General features: G+C 47.2%; 4 protein-coding genes across 4 annotated transcripts; all 4 read right to left on the bottom strand.

The window, feature by feature from the left end:
• Positions 1-1,727: 1,727 nt before the first annotated feature.
• N7447_007632 (uncharacterized protein) lies at positions 1,728-2,315 on the bottom strand (the record flags this gene model as incomplete). The annotated part of the gene is made up of 2 exons (XM_057231894.1): positions 1,728-1,811; positions 1,860-2,315. The coding sequence occupies 2 exons, from the start codon at positions 2,313-2,315 to the stop codon at positions 1,728-1,730; spliced, it is 540 nt and encodes a 179-aa protein (XP_057083659.1).
• A 2,028-nt stretch (positions 2,316-4,343) lies between these two features.
• On the bottom strand, positions 4,344-4,767 carry N7447_007631 (GFA family protein; the record flags this gene model as incomplete). Its single annotated transcript, XM_057231893.1, has 2 exons — positions 4,344-4,603; positions 4,665-4,767. 2 exons carry the CDS (start codon positions 4,765-4,767, stop codon positions 4,344-4,346), a joined length of 363 nt encoding a protein of 120 aa, XP_057083658.1.
• Positions 4,768-8,480: 3,713 nt separating this feature from the next.
• Positions 8,481-13,926, bottom strand: N7447_007630 (uncharacterized protein; the record flags this gene model as incomplete). Its single annotated transcript, XM_057231892.1, has 4 exons — positions 8,481-13,052; positions 13,109-13,299; positions 13,358-13,681; positions 13,770-13,926. The coding sequence occupies 4 exons, from the start codon at positions 13,924-13,926 to the stop codon at positions 8,481-8,483; spliced, it is 5,244 nt and encodes a 1,747-aa protein (XP_057083657.1).
• Positions 13,927-16,050: 2,124 nt separating this feature from the next.
• On the bottom strand, positions 16,051-18,080 carry N7447_007629 (ferric reductase family protein; the record flags this gene model as incomplete). The annotated part of the gene is made up of 7 exons (XM_057231891.1): positions 16,051-16,065; positions 16,122-16,564; positions 16,627-17,205; positions 17,258-17,550; positions 17,616-17,635; positions 17,693-17,822; positions 17,878-18,080. 7 exons carry the CDS (start codon positions 18,078-18,080, stop codon positions 16,051-16,053), a joined length of 1,683 nt encoding a protein of 560 aa, XP_057083656.1.
• Between the last annotated feature and the right edge of the window lie 1,653 nt (positions 18,081-19,733).

Below are 19,733 nucleotides of genomic sequence, written 5' to 3'. Positions count from 1 at the left end.
TTTATCTCCTCACTTCCTCGAAGGTTCATTGCTTTTCTCCATAAGATGATTGGTGCTTCACCCCCTGAGCGAGTGAGTCGATTTATGATATAGGCGGCAGTGTTAATCGCCTCTGTCTATAGTTCCTTTGGAGCGCTCGCGTCGATATGCATAGTCCTCGCGATTTGCATCAAATAATGACCACTGTACTCTGCCACACCATTCTGTTCGTGTGCGTACGGGACTGAGGGACTGATAATCATTGACTGCTCCTTCGCCTAGGTGATAAAGCGTGAGAATTCCTTGCCGTTGTCGAGTCTCTATTCTGTAGGACTGTATCCAGCGTGCTCCTTGAATTACTTTGTCTATTTTTGAAGGTGCTGAGAGGCGTCGCTTTTCTTAGTAATGTATATTGCTATGCGAAATCGTGTTGCGTCGTCTGTGATGACCATCGCATACTCTCTATCGTTTTTGCCTTCTTTGCTTATGCCTTTTGGTTTCACTGGATGGAGATCTACGTGTAGGAGTTGGCCGACTTTTGTTGCTCTCACTTGCTCGGTTCGAGAGACTATTCTCTTCGACTTTCCTTTTCCGCAGGGTTCACAGTCGAAGTGCTCTGATCCGATATCGTATCCCAGTTTCTCTTTATTGATTCTCCCTTTATAACTTCCTGCGTGGCCTAGTCTTCGGTGTGCTAGCTCCGCAGGGATTGTCACATAGGCGAGTCCTTCTGCTTACTGGTTAGTGCTTTCTATAGGGTTTAGTTCATCAGCGAGTTTAATGAATGGCACGTTCTTTGCAATAAACGTGTAGCCGATTACTTACTGTTAACGAACTAACGTTATGTTCTTAATGTTCTAGGTGATTCCTAGGTCTTTCTTTGCTTTTATAAGACTAAGGAGGTTAAACCTATTTCCTGGTTTATACTCGCAGTGAATCCTCAGTTCGAATCTGCCTCCTAACGGCTTCCTGATTAGGAGTATGATGTCTCCGTGTCCTTCTGCTGTTGCTGATTGACCATTGCTGCTATCCTAACCGGTTGCTGTTCCTGGTTTATAAGGGGTATAGGTGACGAAAAGGTCTTTGTTTATGCAGATATGCCATGAAGAACCGGAGTCTAGCACCTAATTAATTCCTGACCGGAGCTGCTGTGTGTTGCTTACTAGTCCAGATAATGCGACTCCTTCTCTAGTAATTGCTGCTCCTGAGAAGTCGTATATGTCATTATCTTTAGCGGTTACTGACGTGGCGACGGCGTCGAAATTCGCTTATTTTGTCCTTTCTGAGGGTTTTCCTGTGAATTGCTGGCTCTTATCCTCCTTAAATTCCTGGTATGTTTTGTAGTACCATAGACCAGGCTTTGGTTTCTAACTTGCAGGGCGATCTTCTCGTACGAGGTGGTAGCAATCCTTGGCATCATGACCATTAGTTCCATAGTAGGAACATGCTCCATTTGTTGACCGTTACACTTTGTGGTTCCTCCACTCCTTTATGTGGTCTTTAATGCTTTTCCCTTTTAGTGGAGCATTCATCAGTCTGTCCTTCTTGTCGGATTTTGCTTATCGATTCCGGTTCGTCCCGCTTACTGCGAGTCCCTCATTAAGGCGGATCTCTTTGATTTTATCGATCATTTCCTGACAGTATTTAAAAAAGTCATTAGTGGTCAGTGTCATTGCTGGATCCACGATCGATTTCAGTTCGTTGTTTTTGATTTTAATGGATCCTCGGAGCTCTGGGATCTCATAGAGTTACGCTACCATAAGCATAATGGCGTGATAGGCACAGAACGATGCTTTGAGGTCATTTGCTGTGACGAATCGTGTCTTCATCGCCTATATGAACTCAGTTATTGTTGAGAACTCTTCTCTTTTTGTGCGTACGAAGCGTATTATTGCTGCGCTTAACGCTCCGTGTCCTTCACCCCGTAGCTGCTTCTTACAAACTTGCATAAAGTCATCTGCCCAGGTGGTTCTTTCGCCAGTTGACGTGATATCCTTTGCAATCTCGGGATCTAATCCAGCGCGGAGCCATGCTCTCACTTGCATACTGATTTTCATCCACTTCTCTGCATTTTCGGAGTCTCTGTCTGGCTTTTCAACCTCTTTGTTAATCAACCGGTGGAGGTTATGACCCTGAAGGATCTTAGTGACCGTGTCTAACCAAGTGTCGAAGTCCTCTTTTTCCTTTAGCGGCGGCTCTATTTTATAGAGCACGAAACTGCCAATTTCTGGTAGTCCCTCTCCTTGATCACCACCCAGAGTGGTCTGATCGGCATCCTCCACGCTTATCCAGTCTTTACCACCCACGGATCCTGGTCCCCAGAGAGGCCTTGCCATTTTGGTTGGTTGGTTGGTTCTTTTGTGAGAAATGCTTGGTAATGAGGTACGCTTTGTTGATGACTCCTTGTTGATGATAAACGGCGACTATCACGATAGATGCTGTACTTCGGACTCGTCGTTTATTGGTTGGTTGGTTGATGAAAGGTGGGGTCTCCCGCTGTGGGTCTCGCCCTATCCAGTCGTTGTGTGCCGCGACTCTCTCTGCGCGGTCGAAATTGATGTTTTTGATAAATGCCTCCTTTTTCTTGATAAAAAATTGATGATAGCGGGTAAGATAAGGTGCTCATAACCTGGTGGAACCTACGTAGTGGGGTCCGGCAAGAGAGGAGGGAGAGAGTTGTATTCGTCAAGAGGAGCGAGCTCCCAAACTATCTATCTAGCAAGGGTGTTGGTATATGCAGCACCAGCATACCGGAATACCGGAGGATTTATTAATCCTCCAGTATGCAGTAATATTTCTTATGTAATCAGGATAGTATAAATTGTCAGAATAGTGGATACAGAAAGACAGAGACTTGAATACCATTGATTGGACCCTTATAATACGGAATACCACCTGTGTGGACAAAGGGTTGATGCCTGAGGCACCAAGGCTCCGACCACCACAACAAAAAGTCCAAAGGTAGATTACTGGCACCACAATAAAAGAGAGGTAAGAACAGATCAAGAATAGGTGTGACAAAGCATGCTAAACAGGTAGCCATCGCTAGCAGTCATAAGGTTCTCTGAGTTGTGTGTGAAGGCAGTGAAGGCATTTTGGAGATCCAACTCACGAATACTGCAAGTACATGAAACATGGTAGTTAAACAGCGGAGTTAGCATTGTGTAATAATTTACTAGTCTGCTGATTTAGTGTTGACATCATTGGAGCGTTTTATTATTGAGATTAGTTCGAACGTAGGTCGATTTGGGCGTCATTGAAGAGGGAGTTGTTGATTCGGCCTGTGTCAGTGATCCATTTGCCTTGCGCCGAGACTACATGACCTGGTGTCAAGAACTGGGAATTTGAATTAAGAGTGAATGGTATAGTCCGAGCAACGGCTCATTTGAGTGGACTCTAGAAAACAGCATCCTCTCGATCATCTCGCCATCAACGTTGAAGCTTCATAGCTCGATAGCGAGAAGGGTAATTCTCCTAAAAAAATGTGAGATTTTCATTGACGAAAATGTGATGTTTATTTTTACCAGGGGTCTTAGTCAATCTCAAAGTCCTGTTGCGCTGCACTTCAGATGAACCCGCGACGCCTTGAAACGACTTCAAATTTTACCGTATCATCAAGTAGTCTGCAACACTCTTCAATACACCGCACTTTTCGATAAAGAATAAAGCACTCTGAGTAGAGAGTGAGCTATTGAGATGGTATTCCCTAGAGTCAGAAAAAGAAAGATCAAATTCAGCCGGGCGGATGTCGCTTTTTGCGTTGCTGTCAATATACTAGAATACCGTGTGTGGTGACTAATTCTTCGTCCCAGTATCTTTAAAGCCTGTATAGTTATAATTTCATCTATAACATAATTACATTGATTGTTACGTAACGTGTAGCACTATCAAGAAAAAGAGGGAGCCCCATGTCATAGACAGGGCCAAACAAAGATTTGAGGACCAGGCAGGTGAGGCAACATTCTAACAAACGTATAATAGACTAACCATGATACAGGGGAAAGGGTAGTTGTTCAGCTTCATCGGTAATTTTGCTTAATCAGTCACGGTTAAAAGGATACTAGCGCTGGCAATTCAGCTACGTATAGAAAGTTAATGTCGTTTGAATCAATTGCCTTTATGCTATAGGATGCTCTAACTGATCTCTGTTGCCGACACTTCCATTTCTAACGGAAGAAAGCATAGCCACGGGCAGTTAATGACAAGAAAGCAAAATGCAGTTCACAGGGATGGTGCATATAACTCGCCTGATCTCATAAGAGTTTGAGAAATTGCGTAATACAAATCAAATTACTCCGTTCTTGTGTACAACGGGATGATATCCAATCTGCAATTGCCAGGAGACTACTTCCGGCCTACTGGCCTCATGGCTGAATCATACCTTCAACCTGGTTCGCCCCAACAATTGGCTCCAAATAAGCCACACGCCTCTCTGCGTAAGCTTCAGCATCAATTTTCCCCCCCTCTAACCTCGCTGCTCCCCCATCCAGGGATCCAGCTTTAATAGACATCATATCCGGCATTGAGTCAGGCTGACCATAGAGAGACGATCCGCAGTCCCCACAGAAAAAAGTATGATACATATAGCCCGAATCCGCCATGTACTCGCCAGATTTAGGGTTACCTGTGAGAAAAGAAAAGTTGATAAGAGAAGTAACTAGCCGCGGATCAGACAAATGTCTTACCGGAAAGCACCTTAAAGGTTTGTCGGGGAATGATGAAGTTGGTGGTGAATGCAGAACCACTAAACTGTGCTGCAGTTAATACTCTATCCAAAAGACCAGACATTTTCGAGTGTTTACCTTCTGGCAGTTCAAACAATGACAGACCGCTTTTGCGATAGGCTCAGCTATAAAAGACAAAGAGATATTAGCAGCTTAATACAATAGGGCTGATATATTGCTTACCATCAGCTTGGTATTTGATTTTACCACACATGCAGCTTCCGGTGAAAAGCATTTTGACGGTACTGATGAGTGTAAGTGATAACTTGTGTTGGCTTGATAATGAATATGTATTTCCGCACTTTGATGGCCCGCGAAGATTGGATTATTACCTCCGAATCCAGGCAGTAGAGACGTATTTATATTCAAATGACTCTCCATAGAAGGAAATGTGCTAATCAACTTGAAAACTTAGATTATTCCGTGGAAGGATGGAACATGATCGCGACTCGGTCAATGATGTTGATTCAAACGCCGAACCCGAATATGCGGTCTTGGCTCATGAACCGGACGAATGCTTGGTTCCAACGGCATAGAAGCAAATTTGCGTATGGGGAGCTGAAGCGATTCAAGAATATAAACGCTTGGATCGGACAGCATGTCTCTTTGTTCTATCTATTTTAGAAATTCTTATGTAACTAACTCTTGCTTAGCCGTGGTCATTAATCTGGAAGGCTTCGGGGTGGATCCAAAATTGCCCTTGCCTTCGCTTTCTGGAGATCAAATTCACGAATTGGATTCCTACAGAGAGACATTAGTCACCGAAGCAGATCGTTCGCTACCCATGACTAATTCGCAGAGAGCTGAAGCGGCTACGGCACAGAGCAGACGATCTAGTTAACGCGCCAATTACCTAGTCCATGGTGAGACTGCAGGTTTGGCATTTGATCGAGACAACTAAGCTAAGTGCAAATGAAATTGTATCCGTAAAATGATGGCTAGTACATATGCCATAATGTCGTCATCGATTCGGTGTTTGAAGCACTGACCGGAACAACGGTGGAGTGTAGACCGAAAATGCCTTGCGCCTGGGTACAAAAGAGCCAAGAGTCGCTTTTCCTGGACCTACGCCCATAACCACCCCATACAGCAATCAGCCTTAGCCAGACAAACCAAGAGATCAGTGAAAATGACTCTTCACGGAAGCTGCATGTGTGGTGCTACCGCTTTTACCTCTTCCTGTTAGTTAACGTATTCGGCAAGCGAGCGGCGCACGCAAGCGAGTGGCGCACCCAACCCAAAACGCGTCCATGAATTAGCACTTAGTCAATTCAACCACCCACCATGCCACCAATTCGCTCCCGATCCTCTAGCAATTCAGCAGAGCAAGAGGGTAGGGTCTTATTAGCTATCCAGGCTTTTAAGGATAAAGAAATCTCTTCAGTTCGTGAAGTGGCGCGCCGTTTTAACGTACCCGAAACTACCCTTCGCCGCCGCCTCAGTGGTACACAAAACCGCGCGAATTCTCGCGCAAATTCGTCTAAATTAACACAAATTGAAGAGGAGTCTCTTCAAAAATGGATTCTCTCTATGGATTCTCGTGGAGCAGCCCCCCGGCCCTCTATGGTACGAGAAATGGCGGATCTTCTTCTTCAAAAGCGTGGAACTACCCCGATTCTTTCGGTCGGCGAAAAATGGGTATATAACTTTGTGAAACGGCGTCCTCTCCTCTCCTCTCGATTCTCAAAACGGTATACCTATGAGCGCGCGAAATGTGAAGACCCTAGAATCATCAATGAGTGGTTTGATCTAGTTCAAAAGATAATCATTCAATTCGGAATCGACCCCGATGACGTTTATAACTTCGACGAGACCGGTTTCGCGATGGGGTTAATCGCTACAGCGAAGGTGATTTCGAGGAGTGATCTCTCTGGCCGGCGCTCCCTTTTACAGCCTGGAAATCGTGAATGGGTGACTATTATCGAATGTATAAATGCATCGGGGTGGGCGCTCCCTCCGTGTGTGATTTTTAAAGGCAAAATCTTCCTCGAATCTTGGTTTAAGGGCCTTCCGGATAACTGGCGATTTGAAGTTAGTCCGAACGGCTGGACCTCTGATGAAATTGGAGTTCGCTGGCTCGAAAAGCTCTTTATTCCGACGACTTCTTCGCGTACGAAGGGGGGTATCGACTTTTGATACTTGACGGACACGGAAGCCATTTAACCCCAAAATTCGACGAGATTTGTGAGCAAAATAAGGTGATACCGATCTGTATGCCACCTCACTCCTCTCACCTTTTACAGCCTCTCGATATTGGCTGTTTTGCGGTGTTAAAACGATCATATGGTCGGCTGGTCGAGACGAAAATGCGGACCGGAATTAACCATATCGATAAACTTGATTTCCTCGAAGCATACCCCCTCGCACGAACTGAGGCCTTTAAATCGGAGACTATTAAAAATAGCTTCGGAGCAGCTGGTTTAGTGCCTTTTTCACCTGATAGAGTGCTTTCGAAGCTTAATATTCAGCTTCGAACCCCGACCCCCCTCCGAGTAGAGGAAGCGATTGGGACCCAAAAACGCCCTCGAACTACGTGCAATTACAAAAGTAACCTTCGTCAATTAAAGCTTTACTTCGTGCTAGATCGAGGAGCCCCCCGAGCCCGCTAAATTACGCGATAAATCAGGTTTTAAAGGCATGCCAGATCACTATGCAATCCGCCGCACTTCTTGAGAAAGAAGTAAGCGAATTACGCGCCGCTAACGAGAAGCAGAAGCAAAAGCGCACTCGATCCCGAAGGCAGATACCTGCCGAAGAAGGCCTCTCAGTTCAAGAAGCTTCTCAATTGATTACTGAGCTGGTGGAAGTAGTTAAAGCACCTCCCTCCCCTCCACGAAGAAGCCTATCGCCGGCTTTACAACCACGTTCGCGGGCCTCCCCAAAGTGTAGTGGTTGTGGAGAAATAGGGCATAAAATCAATAGATGCCTAGCTAGATAAATCAATTTGGTTGAATTAATTTAATGATGTTTTGGTTGAGATAAATATAGTTGAATCCAATGGTTTGGGTTAAGTGCGCCACTCGCTTGCGTGCGCCGCTCGCTTGCCGAATACGTTAGTCGTAAAATACACCGTTTACGTAAGTACCTTTTGTACGGTCCGCCTGGTAAAAGGTACATACATACTGTATATCTATACAAGTTGCTGTTGATACTTCAGACTTGTGAATTTCAAACTTATCAAATTTGTACTCTACAGCATCAGAGAAGAAATAAGCCGACATTGAAAACTGCACTGACAGGAATGTACGAAACAAACAACTCAGTATGAACGAGCGAACATCCATATGAAGTTCAAGCAGAACAAGCGACTGAGCTGACCAGATCCCCTGCGATTGCGACATGAAGATTCGACACAAAACAGCCGAGGAATGTACAATATCGAGGATTTTCAGCGTGAAGATAAGAAATCGATAAAAAAAAAGATCTACAAGTCATGAGGGATTCATGAGAGTAGAGAAAAAAAGGAATATGTGAAGAACGGAGTGGGAAAAGATGGGGGTAGGTTAGGGCTATAGGGCAAGGTATTGACGGAATCGACAGAGGGAAAGTGACAAAAACGTGAAAGCTCATAATACAGGGAAATGGGTAAGTAGATGATTGAAATCGAAGAAAATAAGGGGGTATGAAACATGGGACGAAGTCAATAAAAGAAGAGAAGAGTAACAGAGAAGGTAAAAAAGTGTACAACCAGAGAAAACGATCAAGACAGACGATAATGCGATTGTTTTTGACGCTGGGAAAGCTCAAGCACGCAAGCAAATTCAAAGTCAGAAACGCCTAGAAGCAGTTGAGAGTGCTCTTCTTCTTTTTCTTGTTGAGGGCGAGCATGCGCTCTTCGAGTTGGGCGCGTGCAGCCTCGGCTTCACGGCGGGCACTACGCTCCTCTTCGACGGCCTGGAGGGACAGACGGGCAGAGCTGCGTTCCTTGCGGAGGGAGGTCAGCTCATCCTCGAATGACCAGGCCTTCTTCTTCCAGGCCTCGCAGTCGCTCTTGACCTTAGTGCTCTGGGCTTCAAGATCGCCGAGGGCCTCTTCCAGGGTGGCAGTCAGCTGCTTCTCGGCGTACAGGTGCTTCTCGATTGTTCGGATTCGAGCTTCCTGGTCCTCGACCAGCTGGACGTTGGATATCTCTTTGCTAGTGTGCCGAGAGCTGGGGGGGGACGAAGCGGTGTTGGAGTGAGAGGCGATAGTAGGGAGGGGAGGGAGAGGGATCGCTGGTGGAGGCGAGGGAAGAGAGGCAGCGGAAGCGCTCTTACGGAGATTGGATGTGAGAGAGCTGCTGCGGTCGTGGGAGCCGTCGGCGTTTCCAGTGTTCTTGATTTGAAGCTCAAGCTGCTCGATCCGCACTTGGTAAGTCTCGATGTCACCTTCATAGATAACAATCTTGGCCTTGGCATCTTCCAGGGCCTGATCACGCTCCTGCTGAATGACGGACAGACGGTTGTGATGCTGATCGAAGCTGTTGGTAATTTGTTCCTCCAGCTCCTCCACGAGACGCACACTCTTCTGCTTCTCGATAGTGATCTCCTCAACCAGGGCTTCCTTCTTCTTGACCTGTTCATCCTTCTGGCGAAGAGTATCCTCTAACGTAGCCACCAAGAGAGCCAGCTCATTAACCTTGGCGTCCTGGACGTCGTTTTTCTTGGTCATCTCGTCTAGACGGCTCTCGGAGTCCGCGTTGGCCTCCAGCTGCTTGCGAAGGTCTTCATTGGTGCCCATAAGCTCAGCATACTTGTCCGAGAAGTGCTGCTTCTGGGCCAAAACATCTTGGATTTGATCCGTCAAGTTATCGGCCGAGACCTCGGTGTTGAGGAGAGTTGACACAGCCATGAGCAGCTTGACCAACTCATCACGAGACTCGGTAATATCTTTCTGCAAAGTCGCCATAGATTGCTCATGTTTAGCGTCCTTCTCGACGAGACGAGCATCGTACTCGGCCTGGACAGCAGCCTTGGTCCGTTCCTCCAACTCAACCAGTTCGCGCTTGTGAGATTCCCGGAGGACATTCAGCTCAGTATTATGAGAATCGACAGCCGATTTGTGTGTAGAAATTTCCTGCTCAAGATCGGCCACCCGAGAAGAAAGACCCAGGTCAACAGCGCCGGCATTGGCTCCTTCCTCGAGGGTGGTCTGTGAAGTCAGTTGATCCTGGGCATCGGAGTGAGACTTTTCTAGGCTGGCAATTGTCGCAAGCTGGGCAGCAATAGTAGACTTGTGATCCTCAATGTTCTTCGTCAAGCTATCGACAAGCTCTTGCTGCTCAGCGCGGCCACCCTCAAGCTCTCGAGCAGCGGCTTCTTTCTCGGTAGAGTCGGCATCGGAAGCAGCACGCTCAGATCGCATAGCGGCAACCGAAGCCAAAGCACCCTCTAGTTCAGCAAGAGTAGAAGTGAGCTGCGACTCCGAGGACTGCAAAGACTCCAGAGCACTCTTGTGCTTGTCTTGCCACTCCGTGAGCTCTCCCTGCAGAGCACCAATCTTTTTGTCCTGCTCCTCGGCACCGGCGTCCATTGCCCGAGTAGCACTTTCCTGGGACTTCAGAAGACCTTTCAGATTATCAATCTCGGTCAACAGCTCCTTTTGGCGGGATTCATGGGCGTCTCGAAGGTGGTTCATCTGCCTTTCCTGGGAGACGACCTGATCCCGCAGCTGCGACACCAGAGCCATGTCCACAGGAGAGACACCCTGCAAACTCGACCGCTCTCTGGTCAGGCCAGAGATAATGGTCGTTTTCATTTCCATTTCTTTCTTAACACTCTGGTTCTCAGCTTCAAGGGATTGGAGGCGCTCCATGCGACTTTGCAACTCGTGCATGGTTTGATCCAGGTGGTAGTCGAAGTTGTGCATAGCGTCCGGCTTCTCAGCAAACTCCTCGGACGCAAGGAGTCGGAGACCGGTAAGGGCTCGGGTTGCACGGTCAACTCCTGACAGGAGGTTCTGGCTAGTCATGCGGCGGATCATTTTGAAACCGGGCGTCGAAGGGGGCGAGCTGGACTTTGCCCGTTGGGCCTCGGCCTTTAGCCTTTCGACCAATTCAAGAATCTCCTCATGCTCGGCTTGCAACTCCGTATATTTCTGGGTCATGAGCTCAGCACTCTCCTGGTGCTCGGCAAGCATCTTGCGGATGTTCTCGGACTCTTCAGTGTCCACTTGAGCGGTCGACAGTACCTGCGGGGTTGAGGGCGCGGATGAAATTGCCTTCGATCCGTCCTCAGATAATGCGCACAAAGTGGATTGCTCCCCGGCCGAGGATAATTCCGAAGAGAGCGATTGCGAGAATGAGTGTTGTGCTCCAGCCTTCGAGGTCGGAGCGCCTCCATTGCCTAAAAAAGTCACCGGGCCGGGCGAAATTTCGTTTTGAACACTGGATGCCGGGTGGCGGGCCTCGTCAATTTTGTCCTGGCGAAGCTCTTCAAGGGCCTTGAGAGCCTGTTCGTACTTGGATTCGAGATTCTCAAAGTCACCAAGGGTGTTCTCGTGCTGGAGACGCAGGTCGAAAAGCTCCTGGGTGACAGTCTCAAGCTTGTCGGCAACGAACTTGGACTGGGCGGGACTGGATACGGGCTCTTCACGAAGAGCCTCCGTGCGGCGTGCCTCCAGTTTGCTGGTCACGGTTTCCAGAACCTTCAAGTCCTCGCCCGTCTCCGGCTCGGATTCTCCAATGGACTCAAGCTCGGCCTCTATGGTCGGCTCGAGAAGATCCTCGTCTGATTCCGGAATGGCTGTCTCAACTGCTTCGCTGAGAACGTCAAGAGAGGGAGTGTGTCGGTGAGAGGTCTGCATGCCCCTGGTCTGGTGATAGTGTGGGTGGTCAATGCCGTTGGCGTCATCGTGTCTGTCTCCGCGATTTTGTTCGTCCAGCTCGCCGAGTAGGCGGTCTAGCTGCCCGAGGCCGCGTTGGCGCTCAATGACATGTTCCAAACGCATTACCTCGCGCTGCATAAGCTCCATGTCCTGATCACCCTCCGCAAGTCGTTCTTCAAGCGTCGAGATGTATTCCTCGCAGCTGCCTTCGTTATCGCGGGCCCGGCTCAATTCCTTGCGCAGTTCGGCAACGATTGCAGCATGCTTCTCTTCACCTGTAGAGTGTCCATCAAGCTTAGACTCCAATTCGTGGAGGTAGGTCTCAGTGTTGAGTTCTCGGTCCAGCATCTTCTGGACACGGGTCTGAAGCTGTTCCTTCATAGTCTCGATATAGGCGCACTTGGTCTCACGCTCGAGTAAATCACTCTCCGTGATAGATAGGGAGGCGCGTGTTTCAGAGAGAGAAGCCTCCAAGCTTTGAATGGTCTTTTCGTACTCCAATACCATTTGCTCCACAGATTCGGCAAAGGACTTGGACCGCTGCATTCTCTCAACCGAGTTCTTCCCAATTTCGGAGGTAGCGTCGTTCATTTCGCTGTTGGTGGCAGGTGACTCCGACTCATTGGCCATATTCGAAATCAGCTTGGCGTGACGCTGACTGAGAGAATTATAACTTTCTTGGACATCCAACAACTGATTCTGCAAGTGCTTTTCACGTTCGTTCTTACGCTCGCTTCGTTCGGTGGATGATCCTTCCCGTCGCTCAGATCCTTCGGAGTTGCGGATCTGTAGTCGCAAGAAAGATATCTCAGACTTGAGCCGGTCAATCAAAGCCTGCTTGTCGCCGTCGTCCGCAATATGCTGAATGTGAGGTTTGCTCTGGATGGCTCTAGCCCGCTGAGCGTATGAGATTGTGTTCAAAGTCTCGCTCAGGTGGAACTCGGCGGGAGTCACACAAGCAATCATATACGTAAAAGCGTTTCCTCCGAGTGAATCCTGGAGCAGTCGGGTAAGCTTTGAATCACGGTAGGAGACGTGGGAGCCCTGTTGGCGTGACGAAAGCTGCGAGATGACCTTTCCGAGTGCGGCCAAACCAGCGTTAATAGAGATACCCTCCTTGGCGCGTTCTCCAGAGGCACCGGTATTCTTCAGCCGTTCGCTGCCTGCAAGATCCACAAAGTGCAATTTGCTATCAACAGTGACTGATTCCCCGGCGTGGAATGTGTCGACTGGCATCGACATGCGCTTCTCCTTTATGGGGCTCGGCGTCGCGTGGGTTGGTGAAGACTTGCGCTGCACAAGGTTCAAGCTGAAGACGGCATGCGACCGAGATGATTTGGCGTTGATTGCCGTGGAGTCTGTCTGACGGATGGTCGATCCAAAGTTCAGGGCACCGATCAGATCTTCGAATGAATTAATGTTGACTTGGTGCAGACCGGTGAGAAGAATGCGACCCTTGGTGTCTTCACGAATTGTTACGTTGCTGCGGTCATTTGCGATTGTCGATTCGGGAAGGAGCAAATCTCTCAGGTGCTCATTATAGATCTGTAGGACAATGGTCAGAACAATGGCCAACAAGCTCCATAAAAATGTAATCGCACCTCCACATATGTTGCCTTCAGTTGCCAGGTCTTTTCTTTTTCCTGGTGCAACTTCCCAAAGCTCGAGGCGGATGACATTGAATATCGTTGGGGTGTTCGGAGACCAGTAGTCGTGTTCGAACCATTCCGATTATGTTTAGAAGGGCCTTCTAATTTATCGAATAAGGCTTGCGCAGCACGGGGGATGATACCTAAATCAAAGATTCACGGTTAGTTCCTGGTTGGTAAACAAGCATATTTCAAACTCACCCATATTCTGCATGTTATTCTGTTCAGTGGGACCTGAAGTACCCATTGTGAAGGACTTTCCCGCGCCGGACTGGCCATATGCCATAATCGAGACATTGTATCCTTGAACAAAAGAGTCGACACTATCACTGACATATTCCCAAACGCCCTCTTGTTCGGTAGTTTCGGGGAAAACGCGATCAAACACGAATAGTTTGCGCCCACCGGACACGTCAACAGACAAACTAGTTGGCACGGTTACATGGACTTTAGATTTCTGAAATCGCTGAGGGACCAATTCATAACCGGGATCGGTGGGTTTCAGGGGTGGTCGCACACGGACAGCTGCGCAAGGTCAGTCATGAATTTGGGTGCCGGCTGACGTTGTGTTTGTTGCAGGCACCGGGTAACCCCAGGGGTAGAATCCACATACCAACTTTAACTGCAGTCTTGCCATCCTCATCCGATGCACGACTTCCACCTTGCCTGCTGCTCATACTTAAACGACTTGTACTGCGCGGAGTGCGCATGACTGCACTGATGGGGCGCGGGGGTGCGCCAGTGGGCGATGCTGGCGGTGAGACGGTCATCTCTCTCCCCAAGAGAACCACACCAGGTGGAATAGAAATGAAAAAAAAAAAAGGAATTCGAGGTGCTAATCGATAGCGGGCGTAGTCATGAGGCGCAGAATAGGGAGATGTCTAAAGAATGTGGAGAGATGTCAGTTTAGCGTCCCCTTTTTTGCCGATAAGACAAACATCAACACATCAACGCGTACCTGTTAATCCCCGTAACGTTGTGCAAAGAGAAAGGAGACAAAAGGAAGATGGAGAAATTGACACCGTGCACCGCTCAGAATAGTTTAGCGTTTGTTTTTAAGATGAAGGATGATTTTATGTTCCAAGCGAAGGGGAATTTGGGTCAGGGGTGACTTTTGGGGTTTAACATTTCTCTAGTACTAATGTTCACCTTTTTTTTTTCTTTTATTCCTATGTATGTTTAGGGGTACTGCATATTAACCTCCTAAATATTCATGGTTCAATAGTGTGCCGGAGTACACACGGTTCGATATATGACTTCAATTCTGTTATCTCCACCTAAAATATATTAACATTGCCCAAATCGGTCGAACCAGCACGTTTTGCCCGTTCGTTTCAGGTTTGCATTCTAGCTTTATCGAGATTGGGGTTGCTGAAATGAACTATCCGAGGCAATTTCCCCTGTTCCTCCCAATCGACCTCATGGCCTTTTGCCGATCGCTGCGCGTTCAGGTCCAGATGGAGTCTAATCGTGCCAGAGACGGGCCAGCCAGGCCAATCCGCTAAGTTCTCTAGACCCGGGGCCCACCCCAATTGACCATGGTGAGCTGGGGTCAGAGGTTCGGGAATTTGCTTGTCCATCGCTATATTATACGGGGTTTCTTCCGTTGTATACAACAAAGTGCCCAAACACTTGAACCAATTGACCTGGGGTACTCTGTAATTGGCCCCAAACCATCCCGAGGTATCCGGGGAAATTGCGCGGAAACATGGGCATCGTCAGATTCATGGCTTTTTGACTTTCGTACCTGGATTTCGAAAAACGGTCCACCGTTGAAGGATCGGCGATAGCTTTCCTTTTCGATTTCCGGGCTAATTAAATTCATTGCATTGCATTGCATATGCCAGAACCCGAACCCTAACTCCCGTCCACGGATAAGCATACCTAAACAAATTTCATTGTTTACAACCTGGCATGAAGATTTCAAATCCTTCGCCCATTCTTAAATTCCTTTATATAACTATTTGCCCTTCAAGGCCGTGATCATCCTCAGTTCGTGCGTAGACCGTCTTTTACTCTCTGGGGTACCGGTAGCCCGAACGACTGAAGCACTCCGGCAGTTGGTATTCCACTGGTCATCTTCATAGCAGAGACACTTACAAACAGGATCCAAGGTGTCGATGTTAATAAAAAAATCAACTTGGTTTTCAGTTTCGACGCGATCACATATATATTCTCAATGATATAATGCGTTCCTAGTGAAAGAATATATCTTGGCAAATAATGACCAGATCGATCTAACTAGTGGCATAGAGCATACCAATTGTGTCAATCTCGCGGGCCTCCACTATCTCAGCCTCGGAATATCCACCATTCTCATAGTCCAATAGAAGAGAACGGGTGCGGATACCAGTATGCGTGTTGATGTCATTTTCCAGCGTCAGTTTTCTACCTTGTCCACCAATTGATTCATTGCCACGGTAGCTTCTCTACAACAACTCTCATCCCGGAGCCCTGTCGCTACGCCCTATGGCCATAGTAGGTCCTAACTTAGGCGGGGTCGAGGATAGGCATGAAATCAGTTTAGTGAACCTAGAGGGCAGGCTTGATTGACTGCACGCATCAAGATACCAAATCCATACAAGACACCGAAAACTAGACAACCGTTTTTGGTTATAATCACGGAGAAAGCCAAGTCATGTGAAGCAAAATGACATGGGGCGATGTATCTTACGCGAAAACTTACATTTTCATAGAGCTTTTGATTATATATGCGTAGAGGAGAACCAATTGGAATGCAAAGAAGATGTTGTATCATAGCGATAAAAGTAAGCAGGAATAGGTAAATACAATCGCCGTCGCTTTAAATTTATATAACTTCCAATCTCGATAGTATCATCTCTCATCAATATACCCTTCTATAAGATACCATAATTCAGACTAGCCCATTTATATCACCATTCAAATTCCTGCGTTGAAATTTTTAGTCAAGTTTCTTCCTCGTCTGGGACGCTCGTTAGCTTACCTCAGTGTATAGTGTTATCGATAATCCATCATTATTCAATTCATTTGTGACAGCCTTCCGTGTCATACTCAGAAGCTCACTGGGACCACAAGCACCAACAATGATGCGGTCGTCTGATGTATCGCTTCCAGAGGTCGCGGCTGCGGCTGCGATCAAATTTCCAACATGCGGGCGCCCTGGCAAGATCCCATTGATGGAAGGAGTATTGCCTGTGGACTGTTGCCCGGCGCTTTTCTCGGGGTCATTTGCTGAAAAGGCTAGAGATTCGTCTATTATCGTTACATCCTTCTGTTCAGATACTTTTTCTGATGAAGAACCTGGGGATGTGGATAGTGATGGCGATGTGCCGGACAAACCAGCCTGACGGGTGACGTGAATGACCAAATTCACTTCTGGATGAGACTGAAGTTGTTTGAGCTCTTGGGCATACCATTCAAGGCTCTCTATGAGACAGAGTTAGTTGATGCGAGTATAAAGACAGTTTTATCGTAATCATTTAACGCACCGTGATGTCTCACCACCCAAATAAAATCAATCGACTTCACCACCTTGTCAGATGTAGCGATCAGGTCTAGTGCAATAGCGAATGTGAAGCTAGCACCGCTGCCACCGGCGACAAGAACGACCTTGTCAAACACTCTAAAGTTAGGGACTTGGCCATATGCACCGTCTACAGAACAGCGTAGAGATCTCCCCGGGGACTTCTGGGCAGCTTTGTATAAATCCTGGGTAAAGCCATCGTACACTCGAATAACGAACTCGGACGGGTTTGAAGATACTAGGGTGAACGGATGGCTTTCAATCCAGCGGATGGAAGGAACCCATAGGAATGCATGGGAACCTGGACGGCAGTGCATGCGACGGCTAAGTTTCACGCGAAGGGCATTGTCGGGCAAAGCCGTGACAGTGAGGGAATTTCCGAAGAAGTTCCAGACTATCTTTGCGCCGCGAATGATGCGGTCCATGGCCCATAGAGAGGCAGTGAAAATCACGATAATCACCGATGAGGTCTTGAACTTCGGACGGTGCATCCCGACTGTGATCATAATCAAAATGAACATGAGGATGTGCAGCATATAGAAGACTATAACCATTTAGAAATGACGATCATAGGAGTATACGAAGGGATAACTCACGTTCATAATATCCTCGCATGAAGTATGTGACAGTTGAAAAGCCAATGATTACCATGGCAAAGCCTGCAATTGCGCCGGCAAAATTGCTGGTTTCCTTCATTTCGAATAGGTCCCCACTCTCCGACCAGGCAGCTAGGTACACTATACCATGCAAGACGCTTGTGAATATGCAGGTGTAACCGGCAACCTTGTGTAGCGGGCGGAGCTTTTCGTAGGATGTGGCTGTCAAGGGTGCGAGAGGCGTATTCTTCAAGGCTAAAAAGACCAAAAGCACCAAGTTTGCGATTGAAATCCTGTTTATTTATGCTTGTCAGTTCTTAGACGGTAGGAGCCTAAGGTATCGAGAGACTGTACGCACCAGCCAAATCGTTTGGCAACCTAGGAATATGTCAGTAAAAGCGTACACAGTCGAGAGAGTGAACGAGGGCAGCTCACAGAGACAATACTCGTAAGGTTAACATTGGTTAAAGCGAGAATCAAGTTGATAGACCAGTAGATGATATACAGAATAGACCGATCTGTCCTTAATCCCATCGTTGAGGTAGAGAGAAAGCATCGAATTTGTCTGTTATATCCAGACAATCAGTATCATCCTTGGCCCCTATTATCAATGAACATACCTATACTTCCGAGTCAATGTAGGATGACTCCTCCTTCGACCATGATAAAAGTGAATGACACTCGACCAGTGATATACAGCAAAAAGAACCATAATTGTGCCGATAGCGATGGCAAAATACTTATTGCTCCACTCATTCTTAGACAGGCGCAGCTTTTTCATAGCATACTTTGCAGCATATTGTGCTGCTTCGAGGTCAGTCATCGTAACGGTTGCAGATAGATTCAACGTGGAAGCTTGAAAAATCTCTAGGATAAACACAACCTCTCCGGGAAGGTCGATTTAATTTCATTTACTCTCCTTTGAACTACACCGGAGAGAGCCGTGCCAAGAAGATAAACCAAAGACTCCACTGCCTCTGAGGATGTGCACTCGGCCTAATTCCGTGTCTTACGGGGCATACTACGTAAAACGGAGCACTACCTACATTGTAAAGCCTCAAGAGCCGTCTTCCCGCGCTCAGTTAGGAAATGAGACCAGAACATCCACGTGGTACATACGTAGGCGGAGTAAGGGCACAGAAAGGGATTGGACGAGCACTGGCTTTTTCTACAAGCGTTGAACAATCATATAACAAGATTTAATGGCGTTTCTTCAGGATCTCTCTGGATTCTTCAGCGGTTCTTCAGCGGGAGTTCAACGGATGTTCAACGGATGTTCAGCGGACGTTCAACGGATTTTTAGCGGATGATCAGCGGTTGTTTAATTGTCAAGAGATTGCGAGGGCGGAGTAGGGCCGTGGAAAACCAACGGTTAATAAATAGCTGCTATATATTCAGCGGTTGTTTAACGGTTGTTCGGTCGTTGTCTGAGTCCCAGTTTCTCCAGTAATGTATACGTTTACTGTTCTCTCATTCTGGTAGGGTCGAAATGACAGATACGCATGGGCCATTGGCAAACATCAAATCTAGGCATTTCACACATTTCTCTTCAGGTCTACGGGAGGGGCCTGGTAAAGACAACGGAGATAGACCCCAAAAGAGTAACGTGGATTACGCATCAGGTTGACTTTATAATCCGTGAAGAGTTTTGCACACTGCAAAGAGAGTATAGATATCGATGGAACCTTCCAATTGGAACCTCGGGGCCATCAAGGTTTGAAAAGTTGAAATCTATCTAATCAATCAGATAAATCTTGCTAGGTGGAAAAACCACCCTGAACCTTATTAAAATTTCCTCCGATCCAGTTACCTGTCTTTTATATAAAATTTGGTGGCGCTAATTGCGGAATACCAGGGTTAAGATGGCAGAGCGGAGCATTTGCACGCGACCAGATAAACTCCAGGGGTACTGGCTGACACCGGTAAGATCACAAATTACAGAAGATAATCGAGATGATGCTGTGAATTCGTCATATTCCTTACAAAGTATCAGATTGATATGCAATCGGTGAAAACTTGACGTGTATAGGTTAATTCAGGGCTGCGCGTTAGACCTTCCAGCCTTGGTCGACAAAGTTTTCACTCGTATCTGTATCCGTTGAGCCGGTGGGTATGTACATGCAGGTATGCATGTAGGTACATATTCATATCCACCGTATTATGATAAGATCATCAATCAGTTACAATATACACATAGTTTGAGATGAAATACGTATGATACTAGTGCAGTTCAGAAAGTGCTAGAACCTGTCGTTTCCCTGTGGCCTCATGCACTCATGCTTCCCCTCACGGAACAAATCCCGACCAGGCTGGGTAATTATAAGAATTTAAGATTTTGGAGTTTTTTAATGAGACTATCTACACCCAAAAAGAGTTGTGTTAGAGAAAACGTTCCGGCTACCCTTTGAAGCCATCGAACATTTGGATACCACATGGGGGAGTGGGAAGGGACGGACTCCGCGCTTACCTTGGAAGA

The sequence above is a fragment of the Penicillium robsamsonii genome (assembly GCF_028829455.1).
Source record: "Penicillium robsamsonii strain IBT 29466 chromosome Unknown utg000004l_segment0_segment0, whole genome shotgun sequence".
Lineage (NCBI taxonomy): Eukaryota > Fungi > Ascomycota > Eurotiomycetes > Eurotiales > Aspergillaceae > Penicillium > Penicillium robsamsonii.
Note: the sequence above shows the minus strand (reverse complement) of the source record. Positions and strands in the feature narration are given on the sequence as shown.